General features: G+C 33.2%; 1 protein-coding gene across 1 annotated transcript in view; it reads left to right on the top strand.

Annotated features, from left to right (window-relative positions):
- The window catches only part of KLHL1 (kelch like family member 1), a 402,166-nt gene that overhangs the window by 148,779 nt on the left and 230,337 nt on the right, over nt 1-23,050 (top strand). Inside the window, exon 3 of the mRNA XM_059377441.1 lies at nt 6,343-6,479. Within this exon, the coding sequence (XP_059233424.1) occupies nt 6,343-6,479 (137 nt within the window). The remainder of the gene's footprint in view (nt 1-6,342; nt 6,480-23,050) is intronic.

The following is a 23,050-nucleotide window of genomic DNA, read 5'->3' as shown; positions in this document are numbered from 1 at the left end:
CAATATGTTGGTGGTGCACCAGTTAGTAACAGAGAGGTTAAAATGAAAAAATAATCTCACAGGGAAGACTCGGAAGTTAGTTTAGAGCATCCTGAAATACTGCTGGGCTATCTAGTGAGCAGTTTCTATAGGCGTTCAAGATACATGGCAAGATTTAAAACCACCATAATGGTAATACTTAAGACCATGCTCCAGGATGATTCTGACACAGTGAGTGTTAAAGCAAAAATTTAGAGGTCTGAGAAAAAACCTAGGTTAATGAAAGAGTCAAGAAATAAGAATAGAGGGACGCCTGGGTGGCTCAGTTGGTTAAGCAGCTGCCTTCGGCTCAGGTCATGATCCCAGCGTCCTGGGATCGAGTCCCACATCAGGCTCCTTGCTCAGCAGGGAGCCTGCTTCTCCCTCTGCCTCTGCCTACCATTCTGTCTGCCTGTGCTTGCTCTCTCCCCCACTCTCTCTCTCTGATAAATAAATAAAATCTTTAAAAAAAAAAAGAAAAAAAAAAGAAATAAGAGTAGAGAGAGAAGTCAATGAATCAGAGGTAAGCTGAGATAAGAGAGTCTCTACTGCCTTAGCTAAAAAAGGGATTTAAAGAAGAGGAGGAGGTCAACAATGTCAAACCCTGCCAATAAATTGGAGTACAGCTAGAAAAGTTGAATAGATTTGACAGAAAATAAATTTGTGATGACCTCAAGGAGAGATTTTCCAGAATGGCTGCATGATTCACATATTTATGCATTTTCGGCTCTTGCTTTCCTTGCATTAATAGAATTTATATACATACATATAAAGATACTTCTTTCTGTTATGCATTAAATCCCTCCTCCAAAATCTAATTTCCATCTCATGTGTCACTTAATCTAAATGCAGTATTAACTTGTTTGCACTTCTGTTAGTGAATGAAAGAATATAACATGTTTTGTATGTTATACTTAATTGAAAAAATTTCATGTAATTAAGATTTAATTCTACAAGTCACATATTTTTCTCTATGTGGATGTGTCCCTGTTATGAATAAAGCCTTTCTGTATGTAAGATTAAACTGGTTAATTTTATATCAGTATACTTGTTGTGCTCTAGGAATAATATATATCTCTCTGGTTTATGACAGCTTATTTTCATAGCATATAATATCATATTTAGTTCTTTTGATAAAACTGATTTGACACTGATCTATCTAATTGGTATGTAGTAAATATTTGAAGACACCTGGGTCTGCAAAATTTTGTCAGATTTTGAGAATATAAAGATATAACAGGTTTAGTTACTAATGGCTCAATTAAATGTGTAACCAATTGATAACTTTAAGTATTTTCAACATGTTTTCACCCTAGGCATTAATATTAATAGGGTAGCTAAAATCATGGATCCCATAAAGTACTCTTTACATACATAAAGTATATATTGAAGGATTTTTTTTTCAGTTAAAAGAAGAAATGTTTCTATTTTTTTTTTTAAGAAGGAATGTTTCTCTTTGTTGAAGCTAACTTTTGCTATGCCCTTCATCTATATAGAAATAAGATTACCTATGTAGAAATCTATATAGGTAGAAATCTTAGAAATCTATAGATTACCTATATAGAAATAAGATTATTACAAAATAAGTAATTGAAAAAGAATATCTCCAGATTTGAAAACTATGAAAGCTTTTAGATAACAATGCCCTGTGTTGACCTTTATTCCTTTCTTTTCCCTTACAATGTTCTTAGAAAGAAGTGCATCTGTGGCACCTGGGTGATATAGTTGGCTAGGCATCTGACTCTTGGTTCAGCTCAGGTCCTAAACTCAGGGTTGTGAGATCACACCCTAAATCAGGCTCTGCACTCAGTGTGGAGTCTGCTTGAGACATTATCTCCTTCTCCTTTCCCCTCACCCCACACTCTCTCTTTTGCTGTCTAAAATAAATAAATTTAAATCTTAAAGCAACAACAACAACAACAACAAAGTGGGTCCACAGTTTACTGTTGTTTAGCTTACAGATGTAAACATCACATTTGGTTCTTTTGACATATCCCCTATCACTTTGTAACATTTCCTCACTTTCAAGAACAGAAGATGTTCTAGGCTCATCTTGTGTTTTCCATATTTCAGCCCTGTAGTCTATTTTTTTCCCAAAGATTCCTTAATGTACATACACATGCACCAACAGTATTTCTATTTTTTAATTTTTTAATTATTTTTTAAGATTTTATTTATTTATTTGACAGAGAGAGAGATCACAAGCAGGCAGAGAGGCAGGCAGAGAAAGCGAGGGAAGCAAGCTCCCTGCCAAGCAGAAAGCCCCATACAGGGCTCGATCCCAGGACCCTGAGATCACGACCCAAGCCGAATCTATTTTGCTTTTAAATTTAGAACTGTAATTTTACACTTATATGTCTGATTTTAGTCCAGAGTCATAGGATTTATTTTAGTCTCCATTTACATATTTGTAACACCATTTTCCATCAATGAGTAACCTTTTCTGATTGTCTTTAAGAATGTACTAATTTAATCTATTCTATGCAGAAAGAAGTTTCAGAATTTATAATTTAAACAACTATGAAAAAGATACCTCTTAACCACAATGCATTTTTTTTTTTACAGTTCTTATTTTTTGGAATCAGAATATATTGTCAAAACTTTTACTCAATGTTTTTGAAATTTATATTTCCACTTAGGATTTTAAAGATAGATTTATTTATTTATTTATTCATTTTAGAATGAGTGAAAGTGTACACATGGGGTGGGTGGAAGGGAGAGGGAGACGCAGACTCAGCACTGAGCATGAAGACTGGAGTATGACTGATCCCATGACCCAAAATCAGTACCTGAGCTGAAATTGAGTTGGACACCCAAGACACTGAGCCACCTAGGCACCCCTCCACTTAGGAAAAAATACATAAAAAATCTTCACTCCCCTAAAATGACAAAAAATCATCAAAAAGTGAAATATTTATATCTTTTCTTTAAAGCTATCAGAAACCTGTGGCATAAACAAGAGAAGAAATATAAATAAGCAAAGAGGAGAATGACATTCCTTTCTTAGTCTCAACTTTTTTTTTTTTTAAGGCTATTATACAACTGAAAATTGCAATACAGTGGGAAAAACAGAAGAATGTAATTCATTGTTAAGAGTAAAATCAGTAAGTGGAAACCAACCTAGAGATGATCCAGTTGTTAAAATTTTCAGTAAAGGCCTAAAGCAACTATGAAAAGTAATTTAAAATATCTACAGGAAAAAATAAATATAATGAATAAAGCAGTGGGAATATTGGAAATATTTGGAAAAATTCAAGTCACTAAAATTCATCTACAGTAATACACAGAGCAGAAGAAAAATTGAGAGAAGATGAACTAAGACTGAACAACCTGTGAGGCACTGTCAGTTACTGAAACATATATGTAATTAGAGTCCTAGAAAGAGAACGTGAAGTCTAAATTTGGATTTCAATCAAAAAATGTCCATTCATGGCTCTAGAAAGCTTAGAAAACCATAGTCAGAATAAATATGAAGTAACCACACCTAGGCATATCAAATTGTTAAAATCCTAAGATAAAGAGGGAAAAAAAGTAACAACAGTTAGATATAAAGGACATAGTAAATCAGGAAAACAATTATACAAAAACAGCTGATTTTCTATTAGAAACATTGGAGCCTAGTTCATAATAGAATGTTATTTACCTAGTCCCCAAAGCTAGAATTCTATATCAAGTGAAAATAAGTTTTTAAGATATTTCCAATGCAGCTAAATAAAGACCTTTATAGGTAAATGAAAATTGGGAGAATTTATTATTATCACACCTGCAGTACAATACTAAAAAATTTCTTCCAGTTTAAGGTTATTGATACTAAATAGAAGTATACTTCTTCAGAAATGAATAGCGCCCCAGAAAAAGTGAAGAAGGGGATAAATATAAAATAAATTTTTACTTTTACATATATGTTCTTCTTTTAAGAAATTCTTGGTTGACCAGGATTGGGTAAACAGAATTATGCTGTTGTAAGGCTCTTATAATATTCATGGTAGTATAATTTTATTTGATGATACTGCTATTAGTTAAAGATCAATATTATAATCTCTGGACAAAGTCAGCAAACTTCTGTTCAGGGGTGAAATCGGTATGTAGCTTATTTTGCATAGATCATGAGCTAAAAGTTATTTTTCTAATTTTAGTCAACTGAAAATTATTTTTTGAAAAAGAACTGTGTGATGGACTATATATATGACTCTAAGTGCCTAAAATGTGTAATATCGGCCTTTTTACAGAAAAAAAAAAATTTGGATCCCTACTCAAGAACAACTAATTTAAAAAAAACAAACAAAAAATTTCATCAATATGCAAAAAGGATGTAGTTAAAATGTTAATGAGTGAGATTTTTTTAAAAAAGACAATAAAAAAATTCACCCAAATGAACAGAGAATATATATGTAGAATTAAAGCCACATGTAATGTTACATACATTACTATACACCAATAAATTTTAGAACCAAGATAAAATGTGTAAATCTTTAAAAATGTGAAATGTAAGAGTGGATAATGAAGACACAGAGCACAAAAATAATCCTTTTAGTTTATTAAGTAATTAAAATGAGATCATGTCACCTTTTCTCAAAATAGTCAAATCAAGATATTTTTTCAGTTAAGTTATACAACAACTTAAGGGAAAAATTAATTGCTTTCTTCTATAAATCATTATCCAAAATTAAAAAGAGTTGAAGTTGCCACCTCATTTTATGAGGCTATGTAATATTAACTCAAAAGTCTGATCAGAAATTACTACAAGAGAAAATTATAGATTTATCTCTCTTGTGACTATAAATAGAAAATCCTAAAGATAATTTTGATTAAGATAAAAGGCCTTTTGTGAATTTTAACACCCATATATTTTAACAGTGGTTAATAAAGCTAGAAATTGAAGGGGACTTTCTGACATGGTAAATTTACATAGTAATACACTCAGCAAGTATCTTACTAAAAGGAGAATCTTTAGATTTGTGCCTTTGAAGACAGAAAAACAGAAATTTTCTCCCCCTGGCACAGTGACTTTTCAACACACCACTGGAAGACTAGAGGTCCTGGATGAGGTTTTAAGAAAATCAACAGAAAAAAAGTTATAGAAAACAAACAAGAATAATGTAAAATGGGATTATTTGCAAGTGATATAAATATCTACCGAGAACGAAAAATAGCAGAGTCAAAAGAACTAGTAAGATAATTCAGTAAATGTGCCAGATAAAAGATATATTTATGAAAGATTCAACTAATGAATTTTAAACCAACAAAAACCAACACAAGAAGAATTTTTTAAAAAGTTAATACACATAATGCCAACAACACTTTAAAGTATGAAAAAAATCAACCAAGAATATATAAGGCAATTTTAGGGAAAACTTTAAAATTTGAATAGAAAGCAGCAGGATATAATGAATACATGGAGAGATATTTTATACTTCTGTGCTGGATGACTTTATATTATAAATGATACCAAAAATCACCAAAATCAGAAATTCTATACATTTTTAATTAAAATTCCATTTAACTTATTCAAAGAATTTAACAAACTTAAAGATTTAAAGAATAAAACTTCACTAATAGATAAAAATAAGATGGAGGACTTGTCTCATATGGTTATAAAGACATATTTAGAATCATATCATTGAAAAGAATATTATATTGTCACAAGAGCAGGCAAATAAGCAAAAACAATAGAAATCTCAGAGATAGATAAGTTTACATTCAGGACTCAAATTCTCAATATAGAAGCACCATTAATTCAGTGGGAAATAATCAGAGTCTTTAGTAGATAGTGTGGTTAAAAAGTGAGTATATAGACAGAAATAATTGGATTCTCATCCAAAAGGATGGAAAACTAAATATGACAGAAAGAATGTGTACTGAAATGAGAGAAGAAAACTAAATGGGGGGGTGTATTTAAAATGATAGAAGGATGTTCTGTGATCAAAGGTGGTACAAAATTTCCCAACTCAGTTTTGAGAAGTAAAATCTATAAAGCAATAAATAGATTGATAGATGATAGATAGCTACAGAGATACATAGATGGTAGGTAGGTAGATAGAGTACCTTTGTACTGCATTTTTTAAAAGATGTATGTATTTATTTTAGAAAGAAAGAGTGAGCGGGGTGGGAGGGGCAGAGAGAATCTTAAGAAGACTGTACACTGAGTGTGGAGCCTGACGCAGGGCTCCATCTCAGGACCCAGAGGTCATGAGCTGAGCTGAAACCAAAAGTCAGTTGCTTTGCTGACTGAACCACGCAGGTGCCCTGTACTACATTCTTATTGACACTTAGCATCTGCTGCTTTACATTCATGACCTAAACTGGACCCTATGATTCTTTCAGGCTTGTTCTGAGCTCAGTCTCCGACTATTTTGCTGCCATGTTTACCAGTGATGTTTGTGAGGCCAAGCAAGAGGAAATCAAGATGGAAGGCATAGACCCCAATGCCCTCTGGGACCTTGTGCAGTTTGCATATACAGGTACAGTAAAAGAATTATAGCTTCATGTTGCTGTCTTGTAAATTTGAGAATTTGAGAATTTAAAGGTTAAAATGTGCTTAGTTTGTATCTTTCTCTTTTTCAGTTAAAAGGTTATCAGGGAAAAATCAGACTACCTTTTCATTTGTCATGGACTCACATATGTATATATGTATACATGTACCCTATTCCCATCTACAAAGGTCTTAATAAGCTTATAAAAATAAATAGTCAATAGAGTGAGCTTGGGAGTGGAGCAAAGAGGTTATTAATTATTAAATAAGAATTTTTAAATGTCCATCATGAGAGCATCAGGAAGAGAAATATATTATCATTGGAAAGTATGGGTTGAAATAACTCTTTTCTCCTTAAAATTTATTATTTTAATATTAAAATCTTCATAGAACATTTAAGGTGGAATTGACAAACTTAGCTGAAAAGGACAATGAAGATACTTAGAGTTATGGAAATGACTACATTTTGAGGTTTTTTCTTCCTGATCTACTATGTGGACATTTTCTAATGGCCTTTGCATTATGTTATATTTAGTATATTCAAATAAGTTTGCTAATTTAGCAAACATTTGTTGAACGTTTCTCAGTGTGCAAGTATCAGCTGTGTCTCTGGAGAATAAACTAATGAATAAGATGTCTTCATCTTCCAGAAGCTCATAGTCTGAGAGGAGAAGAATTAGATGTGGGAATAAATATTGATATAATGTGACACCTGAAGAGTTAGAAGGCATAAACCCTGCTGTTCGAAGCATTATCAGGGCTCATATTAATTTAAAACATTTTAATAATTTTCAAGATGATTGTGGTAAGGGGAGTCATTATAATAAGGTATTGTGATACAAGCCAAGGTAGATAGTATGAACTGAAGTTGTCTATATACATATATATATATATATATATATATATGTATATATATAATTTGAAATGCCATGTGGCTTATTTTGCATGAACTCTCAATCATACTATGAAACAAGAAAAACTGTAGACTAGGGCTTGATAATCAAAGCAGCAGGACCCTAGTTTAAGGAGCTGTGTTTTTGTAGCGTATTTGGTTATGGGAAACAAGAGGTTGGCATTGCAAAGATCAGCTGCTAGGACCAAAATGCTGTGGGACTAGTGGGAATCTGTCTTCCTGAAGGAGGATTTGGCTTCTCATAGAGGGGAGTTTGCTACTATAACACTTAATCAGTAAATGAAGACTCTTTGAAAAGAGTCTTTATCTCAAAGTAGCAATGTGATGGACAGACACACATTTTCCAGCCTCAGTTCTTTTTATTTATTTTCATTTTTAAATAGATTTATTTATTTATTTTGAAGAGAAAGAGAGAGAGAGAGTGTGAGCACATGCACACACAGAGTGAGTTACCATGCAGGGTGGAAGGGCAGGGGGAGAGGGAGAGAGAACTTCAAGCTGACTGAGCATAGAGCCATACAGAGCTGGATCTCACAACCCTGAGGTCATGACCTAAGCCAAAATCAAGAATTGGGCACTTAACTGACTGAGCTACTCGGCACCTGACCACAATTATTTTTAAATTATATTTTGCCCAAGCAAATATTGCACTGGACAAAGGTAAGCGAGTGGAAAAGTATGTATTCAAGGCTGTTGCAAAAGGAGAGAAAAACAAAGTTCAGTCTTTAATTCTGCTCAAACAAAGAGAGGGAGAGGTTTTTAAGTGTTAGGATGAGAGTACACAGACCATCTGTGTTTACTGTTTGGCTTTACTTAAAGGAAAAGTAAACATTTTCCTATCTTTGGGATATAATGTAGTTTTACAACTCAGAGCAAGACATTCACTCAAATTATACGTCTATTTCCCACAAAAACTGAAAGATAGGGGTACTACTATCATCCTTGAAGCTGACATTTCAAAGAGAATGCTTCTGGGGCCTTAAGAACAAGATTCCTGGGTTGTAAAACTGGCAAAAAGGCTTTAAAATTTACTTACATCTCAGAGGGGTAGAGAAAGAACTTAACAAGTACAAGTTCTCTGAAGTAAATTATCTGAGAAAAGGGAGACCAAAGATCTGAAGTTCAGAAAGTAGCCAGTTTACAGCTCAGTCAAGCTGAAGGCCATTAAAACCATCTAGTCAATTTCAATCTACATACAACCTGAAATAGTAACATAAAGGATCTTTGGCCTCCCAACCAAGAGAATAAACATAACCACACTGTTTCCTTGAAAGGGAAGAATCATGAAACTTACATTTCAGGGATCTTTCTAGGAACAAAAAGACATAAATCCAATCCTTACAGTCTCCATGGCCTGGCAATCTTGCATTTCTCTTATTCAAAACTAGGTCAAAAGACACTCATCATCATGCAGAACAAAGTTGGAAGGTGTTTCAAAGCTCCCTGCTGAATGTAATGACCCAGATTTGCTCAGCTTTATGGAAGGCAGAAAAGATATAAAGTAGCCTTTCAGTTGCCACTGCTCCTTTGGTCTTTGATGCAATATCCATAGCTCCCTGGTCATTGATAAATTTCTTATTGTTGGTTTATAGAGATAGATGAGCAAATAATTTACAAGCTAATACTGGGAGAATTTGGGGCATAAGATAAAGTACCTTATCTTTTTATAGGTTTTTTTAAACAAATTACAACAATAGAAGAGATGTAGTGAGCAATGACAGAAAGGTAATAATAGGATGAATCTGTATATGTGTCCATTTAGGTAGTGTGCTAGCTAGTCTCTGAGACTTTTCTTGGTAGTAGGTTAAAAAGAATGCATCACAGAAGAGGGAAAAAATGAATGAGCAGTAAAGACACTTAAAAGGTCAGCTATTTGATAATATTTTCTTAAATTTTTAGGTTTGAGAGGCTTTGGAGAAATTAAGGAAGACCAACTCTGTAAAGCATTGATAGTTAACTATTAGCTGTAGAAGTAAAGTATTCAGTAGAGATCCATAAGATTGCTTTAAAATAATTTAAACAGATTAAAATTTCCATGAGATCTGGAAAGTCTGGAAGGTTTGAAAGAACCATATGTAGCTAATTTATTCATTAATGTAGAAATTAAGGGGGGAAAATGAAAGCGTAAAGTAGCTTGCAATAAATTCTTGACTAAGATAAGCTTCAGTGATTATAGGGTTTAATAATCGTTGATTTGAAGAATGAGGAATTATCCCTTAAAGAATTTCAGGTAGTAAAATTTGCACATGGTAAGTCATGGGAGACATCTTCCCTGTCTACAGCTCTTTCCTCCTACTCTAGCAAATTTGAATAAAGTGGGACCAGGGGCCTGATAGAGCTTCAGTAAGAATGAAGGCAAGTAGCTACAGATTTATTTTTCTGGTAGCTAGGAAGATGGACCTAGGTACAAAGGAGGTGACTGCGGTGATGGTAATAGCTCAAGGGTAATATGAATATTTTTAAAGGAAACATATAACAATAAAAAAGTTAATACTAGCACTATATAAAATAGGATAAAAAAAACAGTAAGGTTTTCATGTTGACAAAATTAAACCATTCTAGTGGCATAAAGGATTAAAATACAGCAATAAAAATGATGTCTAATTATTACAGTATCAAAATTAGCTCCTTTAGGTCATTTTTTTTCACACATTGTCATAGTTCAGGAATGGAAAAGAAATGAAAATTTACACTAATGTTAGAAATAATTGTATATCTAATATGAGGTTCATATCAATTTCCTAAGTTCTTACTTAGCTGTTTAAATGGTTTCAAAATTTCTTTTTAAAACTTTCTATTGGATTTTTTTAATGGTTTTCAACCAAGAAATCCGAGTATGATCTTAACTATTCATAGAGAGCAAAAAGGGCAAAATCAATAGTGCCTGTCATAAAATCATCTCCTTTTATAACTGGTGACTTACATTTAAAGTTTGAATTCTTAGTTATAATCCAAAAGATACATAATTACAATATTGTGTATCAGTTTTCAAAATGAAACCATAATTCAGCTAACAATATTTAAACATACTGCATGAAAAGAGTCACACTAGGGACTAGAAGATAAAATACAAATTAAGACTGGATGGATACAGGTTAATATAACATAAACCTTTAAACAAATTTGGTAATGAATGAAATTATTAGAACAGGGCATAGTGAAAAAGCTCTTTACTTCTGTTTTCAAAAGCAGTAAGATCTGTGTACCACTTTTCACTTTATGACTTTCTCAGTTATTATAGTGCAAATACTTAAAAACAGCTTTTTGGGTATTTTCCTACATGTAATGGAGCTTCTGTTCTGTAATTTTACAGAATTTCTATTCTAATTTCTAGAAAAGAAACCTGAGATAGTAATTGTTGAATCTGTAATAAAGCCTGTGATTTGAACTATGAAGTCAAGGCTGTTCTGGAGTGATTCTACAGAACATATTTACAAGCACAGAATCAAAGAAGAAAATTTAAAAAATATATATGTTTATAGTTTATCTCATTCTACTTTCATATTATATAGAAACTTAGAGATGTATAGAACTATAGAAATTCCATCCCTTACATTATAAATTTTATTGATGAACATTTTTTTCATGGCTAAGTATGTGAGGCAAAGCAGAGGCACCAAAACTGTCTTTTGTAAGAAGTGCATATTTGGTATTTCAAATAAGCATTGAAAAATCTTCTAAGACAAATCAGAACTTTGTTGGTCTCTTTTGAATTAATGTGAGGGGACAGATTTTTTTCCAGCTTTAAGAACCTCTGAAGTTCTTCAGGCAGTCCATCAATGAAATAAAGTAACCTGACAAAGATCAATAGTAAGACACTGAATCTAATACTAGAATGAAACATCAGAACACACATTTAATGGCATTTTCTCTACTGAATCAATGTCCTTTGTAAAGTTATCAGTTATGCTGGAGTTCCTTGGAGCAGCTTGTGACCAAAATAGTTTGGGTAGCTTAAATTGACAACCACATTACTGTACAGTGGCTTACTGCAGCTTTGGATCATGTTTCTTCCCAGTCTTACTGCTAGTTCCCTGCACAAGGCAATAGTACCTATCAACTTAAGCACATTAATGCCTAATAGTCCTTGTCCTGTAAATGCACTGAACAACTTTCAAGTGTTACTAGATGCCTACTATGTGCTGTGCCCGATAGTTTTTGGAAGACAATTTACTTAATTACACACATTTTCTGTCTTTATGGGACTTTCGAGTTTAGGGTATAAAATAACTAGCTTTTGCTGTCTTCTTTTCATATAAACATATATTTGATAGACAGTCTAATATTTCTTCCTTACAGAATGGTATAAAGCAAATGTTGAAGGCCATTACATTGGTTGTGTGTGTGTATTTAAATGAATACATATATGTAGATATACATAAACATACCACACACACACATACACATATATTTTACATGTATAATATTTATACATATTTCAATATTTGCATTCTGGCCCCAAACTGATGATCCTATAGTGAAAATAAAAGAGGAAATTTAATATATTTGAAAAGGATGCTCTGGAGTTCACTATATTTTAGCATTCTTTCAGGTTGATTGAAATTTCCTTCTGGTTTCTCTTTTATATAGTCCCTACTATCCAGACATACTTGAAAATATACTGTGTTCATTGATGCGTAAGGAAATAGAGTTCTAACAAATGTGGGAGATGGGACTGCAGGGTTACTAGCAAAGTGTCAGGTCCTGTAGAGAACTGATAAGGACACAGTTTAAATAAAGGAAGCTGTCCATCTAGCAGTGGTATTAAGAAGAGAGGTCGAAAATTAAACTGCCAAATGGCAAACATTTAATCATACTGAAGAGTTAACTTCCTTATTAAAAAAAGAAAGGTTTATGTGCCACTGAAGTTAATTAAAATCTTAGTACATGCTAACAAATGTTAAGATAGCTTCTGCTTACTGCCAAACATTTGAACAAAATAAATACACACATACAGGAGACGAGATGTTTAATGTTCTGCTTTGATATTAAAAAAGCATACATCAATATAGTCAGCCTGGACTGAATATTCTAAACTCCCCTCAGAATTTTTTATTGTAATTAAACGTAAATTATTGTTTCATTTTTATTACTGGTTTAATTCAAGTGGCATGAATTATGCAAGCACATTAGCAGAATATTAGTTTTAAAGTTAGAACTTTCACTAGTTGGAAAATTTCTGTTCTCAATTTAAGAAATTGTGACTTTAAAGACTGGCTTTATCTATTATTATTTTATGCATTAATTTAAAATATTGATTTAGTAATTTCCATAGGATGCTGACATAATCTATTCAGGAAGAAAAAAAGTAAAAATAATAAAAATAAGTCAGTTATATATTATCATCCTATTTCTGCCTTTTCATTATCCCAAGAACCTTTATTTGCTTGTGTGTGTGTGTGTGTGTGTGTGTGTGTGTGTGTGTGTGTGTGTGATGAATGATACAAGCTAATTTGGAGAAATTTTTGTATCAAAATAGATAATAAAAATTATGTACATTTTCTGAATATTTTATAACATTTTGTTGTTACTAAACTGCATCTTGGCTTCATGCTATGGAATTTCATAAACAGATTGAGAAAGAAATTGGTATATGAAACTTAATATTTACTAGCAATAGTGGAAAAGTTATGTCTCTTCTGCTCTGTAATTCACATTTACTTTCTGGGTCACCAAGTAAGGAAAATCTCCCAGATCTCATCTTATAATCAACTTTGTTTTCTTAAAAAATCTGCTTGGATTTTATTTTATTGTTACTCACAATCTTATAATTGTTGACATTTTTCCTTTGGGTACTAGGAATTGTATAGAGAAACTGTTTACATGTCCTTTTTGTCCTATGTTTTGCTTTGGATCCTCGGAAGGCAGGCACTGACTCCTGTGTCACCATGCATGTGTGCAGAATGCACGCTGTGTATTTTTTGCATTAATCTCCTTTTGACTATATTTTTCGGGGTCACTTCACCTTCACTCTAATCCCAAAATATCTGCACACTTGTTCCTGTTGTACTTGCGGGGTAGTATGTAGAATTCAACATCAGAGACCTGTGGGGTTTTTCTCGGCCTTCACCAGGACTAACATTCAACCAAAACTCACTGAGATGATTCAGCCCAGTATTCGTTCAGACTGTTGGGCATTTATTCTAATTGGCATGTTCTTACTTCTTACTTCTCAAGTATTTTAACTATATCCTTTGTGCTCCTCCAGTTTTACTTAGAGGTCTTGGTCAACTTACTTAACTTTATAGAGTCTTCATATTACTCAACTCTAAGAAAGGAAAATAATAATGTCTAAGTACATGAGCTAATAAAATTATGTGGGTTTAGCATACTGCTTAGAATGTTATAAACACTCAATTGTGATGATTATTTGTAATGGGTGTTTTTACAAGTTCCATCAAATCCTTTGTAGAATCCATATAAAAAATGAAACTGGAGATAAAACTGGGGAGTGAATCATCACTTTGTCGACCGTTATTAATTTTAAATCTGATTTATTATATGTGCTAGTATTATAGTATGAACTCTCATCTATATATAATTTGGTATACATTTTTAGTGATTTTTACTGCCTTATATATTTTAATTATTTTTATCACCTATTGTCTTCATTATTTTAGCATATCTTATCTCATTCCACCCAGTAACAAGATGAGATGAGCAAGTAGTCAACTCTTACTGTCAGTTACAAAAATGAAAATACCTTGCTATAGAGGACAACAAAATTCCATGGACGTGGGAGCATAGTCCAGTTTTCCCACAGGCATTCCAATGTCTTTTCTGCTAGATCTGAAGGTATTCAATGTTCCGTCTGATTAACAAGAGAGGGAATGCTGCCTATATGTATTTATGTTACTACTTCCATTTTATTGCTTTCCATTTTACTAGTTCCAATTTCCTAGTACCAACTGCCATCAAATATAATTTCTTCTTACAATTAATTTCCTTTTCCACAAAATCATGAATAAACTGAAGAAAGTATGTAGATGCTACAAATGGAGAATTGTGATTGATCCTAGCAGTATACCACTGATCATCCTAAGGCTGGGACATTCACAATTTCATAACTTTGCAAATGTAAGTCTGATTTTGTTTTGTTATTATTATGTAAATAAGAAGAATGATTAAAAAACCCTACATGTTTAACATGTAACATTTTCAGGATGTTTTACACACATCTGTATTACTTCTCATAACTTTCATGCAGTTGGGAACAATGCAGCAACAACCCCACATAGGTTTCTGAACAATACATATCTTTAAAAATATACTTGAGTTGTGTTTTGATTATTCTCAATACTTTGCATTTGAAATTGGATAGTGGGGACTCTTTCTGCAGAAGTATGTGGTGGAAAAAAACAACTAAAAACAATAAACAAGCAAAAACAAGCAAATAAAACAACTCCAGTCACCCCCTTTAAAGACTTCCAGGAATCATCATTTTGTCTGGTTATCACCTTCATTCAGGCGAGACTTCCCCTTCATGTGGAGACATGAAATTCATAAAAAGAACTCTTAAGAATTTTGTTTGTAAATGCTTTGTCTACCTCCCATAAAGGACACTAAGGGTTACCCAACAGGGAAAACATTTCAGCCAGAAGTGAATGGTATGCTGAAAACACATCAGAAGGGAATACCTTGATCTCTTGACTCATTTAGATTGTGTGCTTGAGCTTTCTTAGACACATTATAGCCCTGTTGTAGTCCTCTTGAACTCCTTTTGCCAGAGAAAATATTCCACTAAATGACATTCGTGCAAGTCTGATGCTTGTGTCTGCCAGGTCTTTTCTTCTTCTCTGGAGATGTTGTTTAGGAACATGTGTGTGTGTGTGTGTGCGTGTGTGTGCACAGTGGGGAGTGGGGGGTGAGGTACTGCAGAATAAAATATCTATAAAAAATCTAGACTAGTAATGGAAGTTCAGTCTTGTGAGAAGAATTATCAAAATCACTTTAATATATAACATGTTTATTTCTGATTCATTCATGTCAAAATGTAAACAATACTTTGAATTATATGTCATTAATTATTTTCATGTGTTTTCCCGGACCATATAGTGTACTTTCTGATAAATGGGTATTTTAATAGGGCATTTTAAAATTTTTTGACAAATTATTATTTTACTTATCAAGTCGAAGAAAATATATGTAGGAACTCAAGCACAAGCCTCATTTTTCATATGTATTTTATTTAAATTTGCCATGTCACAAACTGGCTCAAAATGGCTCCAAAGTAAAATATATTCAGGAGGGAAATAAGTGGTCAATAATGTATAGGGTAGTTTTTTGACATGTATTAGAGAGTTAACTGTATATTCCTCCAATAACACTTTGTAACTATTTTGAGGCTAAGAAATACTGATTATGATTAGGTGCTGTTAGATGTGAGGATTTCAAGAAAAATATGAATGCTTATAATCAGAAAATGAAAGTGGTTAATCTCTGAAAATGATCTAAATGATGGCAGAAAAAGAATAAGATAACATATTAAGCATATTTTGAAAGCCAGGATACTGCTCCAAAGAAAATTATCTGTTAAACAAACAAACATAAAAACATCTGGCAACTCAGAAGCCTGGCAGAACGGAGGAAATTGGGAATATGGCCTCCTGCACAGGTAGAATGCTAGAACTCTTGATCTGGGCAGATTGCCAGATGATAACATATCAAAACTGTAGCCTTTATTTCCACGTCACAGCCAGCCAAGTTAGTGCATAAAATCTTTAAGCATCCTAAGACGGAGCAACTTTGTAGATAACTTCAATTCAACCTAGTTCTATAAGAACATTCTTTTCCATAATGTTACTGTAACATCTGTCCAGTGAGAAGGTGTATTTTCTTATACTTACCTTTCAATCTCCCCTCTGTTTTACCCACCGAAGTAGAAAAATAAAGGAAGAGCAAATCTAAAAAGTCATTTACAGAAGCCACAAGACTGATTTGGTCTTAATTTTGTGGCTCAGAATCTGTGATGTATGTATAAGGCTTTGAAATTCAAAGAAAAAAGACCTGAAATAAGCATTCATATGCAAATCAACAACACCCCTGGTATGATTTATACGCTAAGAGTCGTAAGAGTCTTAAGATTCTGTTTGTAGTCATAGAAATTACATACTAATTTGTTTTAGCTTCTCAGGCACCAAGGTAGAGAAAGAAGCATAATCAGTTATAAATAAAAACAAGGATTTTCCTCAACATACATAGGTTTCTAATAGTGAAATCTGAGAAGAATATTTTTGAATATTTGGATATTTATAAAACTCTGTATTATGTACTTCAGACACCTTCACTAATATGCCAAAAGTGGATATAGTAATGAATTATAAAACTGTTTCTTCTGTTGGCTGATTCGGGTTCAAATGATACTGCCCAGACACAGAGATTACTAATCATTTCATAAATCAAACAGGAAGATATTAAAATCCAGGGATAAATCTCAGTTGGGTTGAAGGTACTTTTAATTTAAAGAGATTAATACTGGGGCACCTGGATGGCTCAGTCAGTTAAGTGCCAGACTCTTGATTTTGACTCAGGTCATGATCTCAGGGTCATGAGGTTGGGGTCTGCATGGTGGGTGGAGCCTGCTTAAGATTCTCTGTGTGTCTTTGCCTCTCCACCCATCCCCACCTCCACTCTCTCTCTCCTTCTCTCTTAGAGAGAGCGATTGTTGTTACTGATGCTGAACTCAAAAGAATGTGTTTCACCTAAAGATATTCTAAAATATTAAATTCTGTAATGGCCAAATGAGCATATGTGTAGTATGTTTGATTCATCGATTGACCAATTATGTTACTTACAGTAGAAGTTTGGATAACTTGTGTAACTATGAGTTGATGCTTATTTTTTTCCCCTCACAATCAAAATTTCCTTGAGTATTGAGTGGTAGCCTGGGTTACACTAAACACTATAGCAAGTAGTGCAAGTATAGCAAGTAGAAAAAAGTCTATGTAGTTTATTAAGGACAGAGTTATAAGCTATGATATACTGAAAATAAGGGGTCCACTTGATGGTTAAAGTCAAGCAAATTGAATGCCTATGTATGGATGTGGGTCAAGGGATTATTCAGAAAAAGTCAAGACTATTTCGTGTTCTTTTCCAAATGATAGATATGTGAGAATACTAGATTTAAAACAATTTAGGTAAATGAGAACTACTGAAATTTTTAGTTTTAACCTGCTACCCACTGGGCTTTTTAAAGAAAAAGGTGTGCAGGTAGAATTAGAAAAATCATGGGTTTTATGATCACAACTACCTTTTCACTGGCCCTTGCATAGGTATTTCCCTGACTTTTCTAAAAGTGAGCCCTTAAACTCTGAGATATATTTAGTGCTTGAAAAACATAAAGCATATTTTTCTTATAGCTGGAATCCATAAAAGACATTGTTTATTAATAAGCTCTAAGTTGATAGGATTTTCCAGGCATAGCCTGTCATTCTGTTTTCTAAAGCTAGTTTGCAACCAGGATTTTCTTCCAGATGAGAGGTGGAGAGAGAGACAAGGAAGTCAATAATGTGGTGCATACTAGAATAAGGAATAATTTAATGATAGCAAAAGTCCAAAGTGCAGTAAAAATCACTTTCTTTTGGTAACTGTTAAAAAGACATGTAAGCCTACTAAAAATAATGAAATGATGTAAACCAAAACTTTCTTAACTCTCCTGCCTTTTTCAAAACACTCAAAAAATGCAGGAATTTGTTGCTATAAATAAATTATTAAGTAAAGAAATAACGGGGAAAATGCAAGCCTCTTATGAAGAACTTCACATCATTTATGTAATTAATTTTTCCTCAAGGAAATAGAGCATGATGGCCCATTCGTTAAGTGTCGTTATGCATAGCGTCCTCCTCCCAGAAATCATAGTAAGGAAACGGAGACAAAAGGATCATTTTACAGTGGAAAAACCTGACAAACACTACCTCTACTGTTGGGTGACCTGATTGTGTGGAGGCCAGAGGCACAGGTGGTGAAAGAATTCACCCAACACAGAACAAAAGAGATAGACTTTTACTAAATAATAATAATAATAATTTATTTTTTTTAAAGAAGAAGTTTACTGAATATACTGTAAGGGAGCAGCAGGCAGAATTGCAAGGAAGTTGCAAGGAAGCAACTTTCTGCCTGGAGGCAGTGGTTGGGATTGTAGTTAAAAAAGGAAAGGTGAAGAGGTATGGGAACATATGGAAATTTCCTTTTTGGTATCTGTGTCTGGGTATAAGTTATTCATTGTTCATGTAGGACTTATAGATGTTTTGAGGTATTTACCTAATAGGCCTGCCTGTATTCAACCTGAGGTCACTGTGGACCCTTTAACTAACTCAATTTTCATTTTTCAAGTTGGTTGCCTAAAAGACGCCTCTAGTGATCAAAGTTAACATCACCAATGATAAGCATGTTGAGTGTATGTGATGCAGGAAAGATGTTAGTTTTGGAAGTCGATGACCAAGAAAGAATTCTTGAGACATCTTCGGTGCAAAAAGGTGATTTTATTAAAGCTCAGGGACAGGACCTGTGGGCAGAAAGAGCTGCCTGGGGTCATGAGGAGTGGCCCATTACATACTTTCAAGTTGGGCTGGGGTTAGGGATAGCATAAGTCTCAAAGCAATTTCAGAAGCAAGGATTTCAGGACCTTGAGGGGGCTAGCTATTGTTGGGAAAGGGTCATTTATTACCATCTAATAAAACCTTAGTCACCAGACCCTTCAGATGTATATCGGTGGGCCATATGGTTCGGGGATGATTGCCAACATGTATCTTGGGAGTAGAGATAACTGAAGTTTCCAAAAAAAAATTGTATATGTTAAAGTAGACTATAGGATCCTAGGGTGGGGATGAGAGGTCTGGCTAGGATTGCCTTTTGCCCTAAGCAGTCTGTCAACATCAAGTCATCTGAGTCCCTAGAGAAATGTCACTCTGCCTATTTCAAGGACTTGTCAATGGGCTGTAGGTAGTAAGGAAATTTAATAATTTTTCTTCTGCTTTTGTTTCCCACATGAGTATGTACTCTTGATATGATGTGATGAGACCAAAACCCATATTCCAGTGTAATCATAATTAGATTAATCTCAATTGAGGGATATCCTACAAAATACTTAACCAGAGGTGCCTGGGTGGCTCAGTGGTTAAGCCTCTGCCTTCGCCTCAGGTCATGATCTCAGGGTCTTGGGATGGAGCCCCGAATATGGCTCTCTCCTCAACAGGGAGCCTGCTTCCCCCTCTCTCTCTGCCTGCCTCTCTGCCTGCCTCTCTGCCTACTTGTGAGCTCTGCCTGTTAAATAAATAAATTCTTAAAAAAACAAAAACAAAAACAAAATACTTAATCATAACTCCTCAGAACTGTCAGTCATCAAAAACAAGAAAAGTCTGAGAAATTATCCAATGAAGAGGACCCTAAGAAGACAAAGACTAAATGAAATAGAGTATCCTGCATGAGATCCTGAAACAAAAAAAGGGGAATAGATAAAAAAATAAATAAATCAGTAAATGAGAGTAAAGTATGGATTTAATTAATAATAATATGTTCATTAATTTAACATTTGTATCATACTAATGTAAAATGTTAATAACTAGGGAAATGGGTTTTATATATATATACATATATATATATATACAAGAAGCCTCAGTACTATCTATTCAAGTTTTCTACAAATCTAAAATATTTTTAAAGAAGTTTATTTTTAAAAATTCTATGTACTTAAATATTAATTTTTAATATTATTTCAATTCTAGTGGGGTAATGATATTATTTCTCTTTCTTTCCATTGAAGGTAGAGATAAATAGATGATAGATGGATAGATAGATATATAGATAGATAATTTGATTTACTTTATGGATTTTATAGGCAATGCTTATAATTATCTAGTAAAATGCATTTTTAAATGTGATTTTAATAGTAAAATATAGTTATACAGTACAGTTGGTAATAGGATACCACTTTTCCATTAAAATTACAACATAAATTCACATTCTTCTATTATCTTCACTTTTTCCTCCCCATCCTATTTTCATTTCAATACAGTGTAAATTTAAGCATAGCTTCTATAAAATCACTTCAAGTCTACTACATATTTGGAATACTCAGTAGCATTAGCATTTACTTACAGTGGGACTGTACACACATGTAGCATGTACTTGGAAGTACCATATTCAAAAGGCATTCCCTTTCAATTCCCAAAGTTGAGTCTAATTCTATCTAATTCTATCAATCTAATTCATATAGGGTCAAATCCATTATTGGGGTTTTAGCCCATTGGTAACTATTGAGTATGATACAGTTTTTGTCAAAGCAACATAGAAGAAATATTTCTGAGAAACTTTAGTAAAGATTTCTTCACTGATTCAAGGGAGACATGGAGGAAGGAATAGTTTCTCTTTCAGTGATGTTTTCCTGTCTGAATGCAAAGCTTGAAATTATGGCAGCTATGAGGGAAACGATAAGGCATTTGAGAAGATGGTTGCTTTCTGATGATGTGTTGAGTCTTTCAATTTTTTTTTTTTTTTTCTGGAGACAACTATCTTCTGCACTTGTCAAAAGAGGGTATACCTATAGCTATTTCCTTATTATTTAAGAAAATATTCTCAGGGCTTTCAGTTATTCTAGTCACAGGCTCCTTAGCTATCTGAAGTTTCATGTAGGTATCTCATATGTTTAAGCTAATTTTCTATGGAATCCAAAGTAAAAATATGTAGACTTACTCTGCTCATACATCTAACATTTGTGAATATTATGCCTTAAAAGTTAACTTTGAATGAATGTGTATAAATATTTTTTTCTTTAAGAGTATTCATGTTTTCTTTTTAGGTTCAATTTTTTTTTTCTAATATAATTTTTATTTTTTATAAACATATATTTTTATCCCCAGGGGTACAGGTCTGTGAATCACCAGGTTTACACACTTCACAGCACTCACAAAAACACATACCCTCCCCAATGTCCATAATACCACCCCTTTCTCCCAAACCCCCTCCCCCCAGCAACCCTCAATTTGTTTTGTGAGATTAAGAGTCACTTATGGTTTGTCTCCCTCCCAATCCCATCTTCTTTCATTTATTCTTCTCGTACCCACTTAAGCCCCCATGTTGCATCACCACTTCCTCATATCAGGGAGATCATATGATAGTTGTCTTTCTCCGCTTGACTTATTTCGCTAAGCATGATACGCTCTAGTTCCATCCATGTTGTCGCAAATGGCAAGATTTCATTTCTTTAGGTTCAATTTTAAATCAAATGTTTGGTAGATTTTTGCCTTTTTACCATAAAAGACTGTCAAAGAAATAGCCAGGTTCCATATACATAGAAAAATTATATATATATATATAATATGTTATTATATATATCATATATATATATAAAGAAAAATATCATCATGATGTATCTCAGTTTGTATGAACTCAAGCTTAACACTCACTAATATGCCTTCTGACTTTTTACAAAGGGTCTTTTCATTGAATATATTCCAAGTTGAAAAAAATAGAGTATTTTAACTCTGAAACAAACAAGGCTTGTATCTTCCAGATTTGCATCCAGAGTTACCATAGGTAACTTGAAAAAATTAGTCTATAGATATCCTGTGAAAATTCAAAAATTTTCTCCATTTCCAAGAGGAAGTGCCTGCTAAAATATGATCTAAATTATTATGATGTATAATGCTAGATTCAGTATTTGAACTTGGACCCTTTGTTTTTACAGACAAATAACTTGCATATCCTCTGGCTTATTACCCAGATCTAACATCTCTGAATCACTTTCCAAGTGTTGATCTGGAAAGATAAATGTACTAGCATGCACACATACCCACAAACCATTTTACATGTTACGTTTACATTTATAAGATTATTTTGACAATATGTTGTCAAGCATTTTAAGCGGTAGCATTTGAAATATAGGGCATATATGAAATTTCATAGCATATATGAACTTGCCATAACTATAATATGTTCTATATATTGTTAATTGTAAAAAAAAAAAAAAAAGCACACAATTTCCTTAAGTTATAATGTACTATCTTTGTGATTTTTCTAGTAAAGTTTTAATTAAAGCCTTCGGAAAATAAAGGTACTAGTCCACCCAACTCATCTTTGCTGACATTTAAGTATTCTTTTTAAAAGCTTTATTGATGAATAATTGATATACAATAAACTGCATATATATAAGGTGTACACTTTGACTTTTTGACATATGTATACATTCATAAAATCCTTGCCATAATCAGAATAATGAATGTATATTCATCACCCACTTTCTGATCCATCTCGTTTATCCTTGCTTTTACTCCATACTCAGGTACTGATGATGTGATTTATGCCATAATAGTGTAAACGTTTAAGAATTTTAATTAAGCTGCGTCATAAGGTTTATTTATTTAGTTAGTTTTTTTTTTTTTTTTTTTGGTTTGGTTTGTTTCACTTAGCCTAAGTATTTTGCACTCAGCATACGTAACCATAATGTTGCATATATCAACAGTTCTTTCCTTTGTATAGGTAGTATTTCATTGTAGCCCTCGTTATTTCCAGTTTTGTTTTCAACAGTTTCAGCTATCCAAGCCAGATGATCCCCCTTCTGACATGATGTCAGAAGGCCAGCAATAAGGTCATGTTAGGTCACAAACCTGCCTCATTCACCTCACTTCATCTCATCACACAGGCATTTATTA

Source organism: Mustela nigripes, chromosome 15, assembly GCF_022355385.1.
Source record: "Mustela nigripes isolate SB6536 chromosome 15, MUSNIG.SB6536, whole genome shotgun sequence".
In the NCBI taxonomy this organism is placed as follows: Eukaryota; Metazoa; Chordata; class Mammalia; order Carnivora; family Mustelidae; genus Mustela; species Mustela nigripes.
Note: the sequence above shows the minus strand (reverse complement) of the source record. Positions and strands in the feature narration are given on the sequence as shown.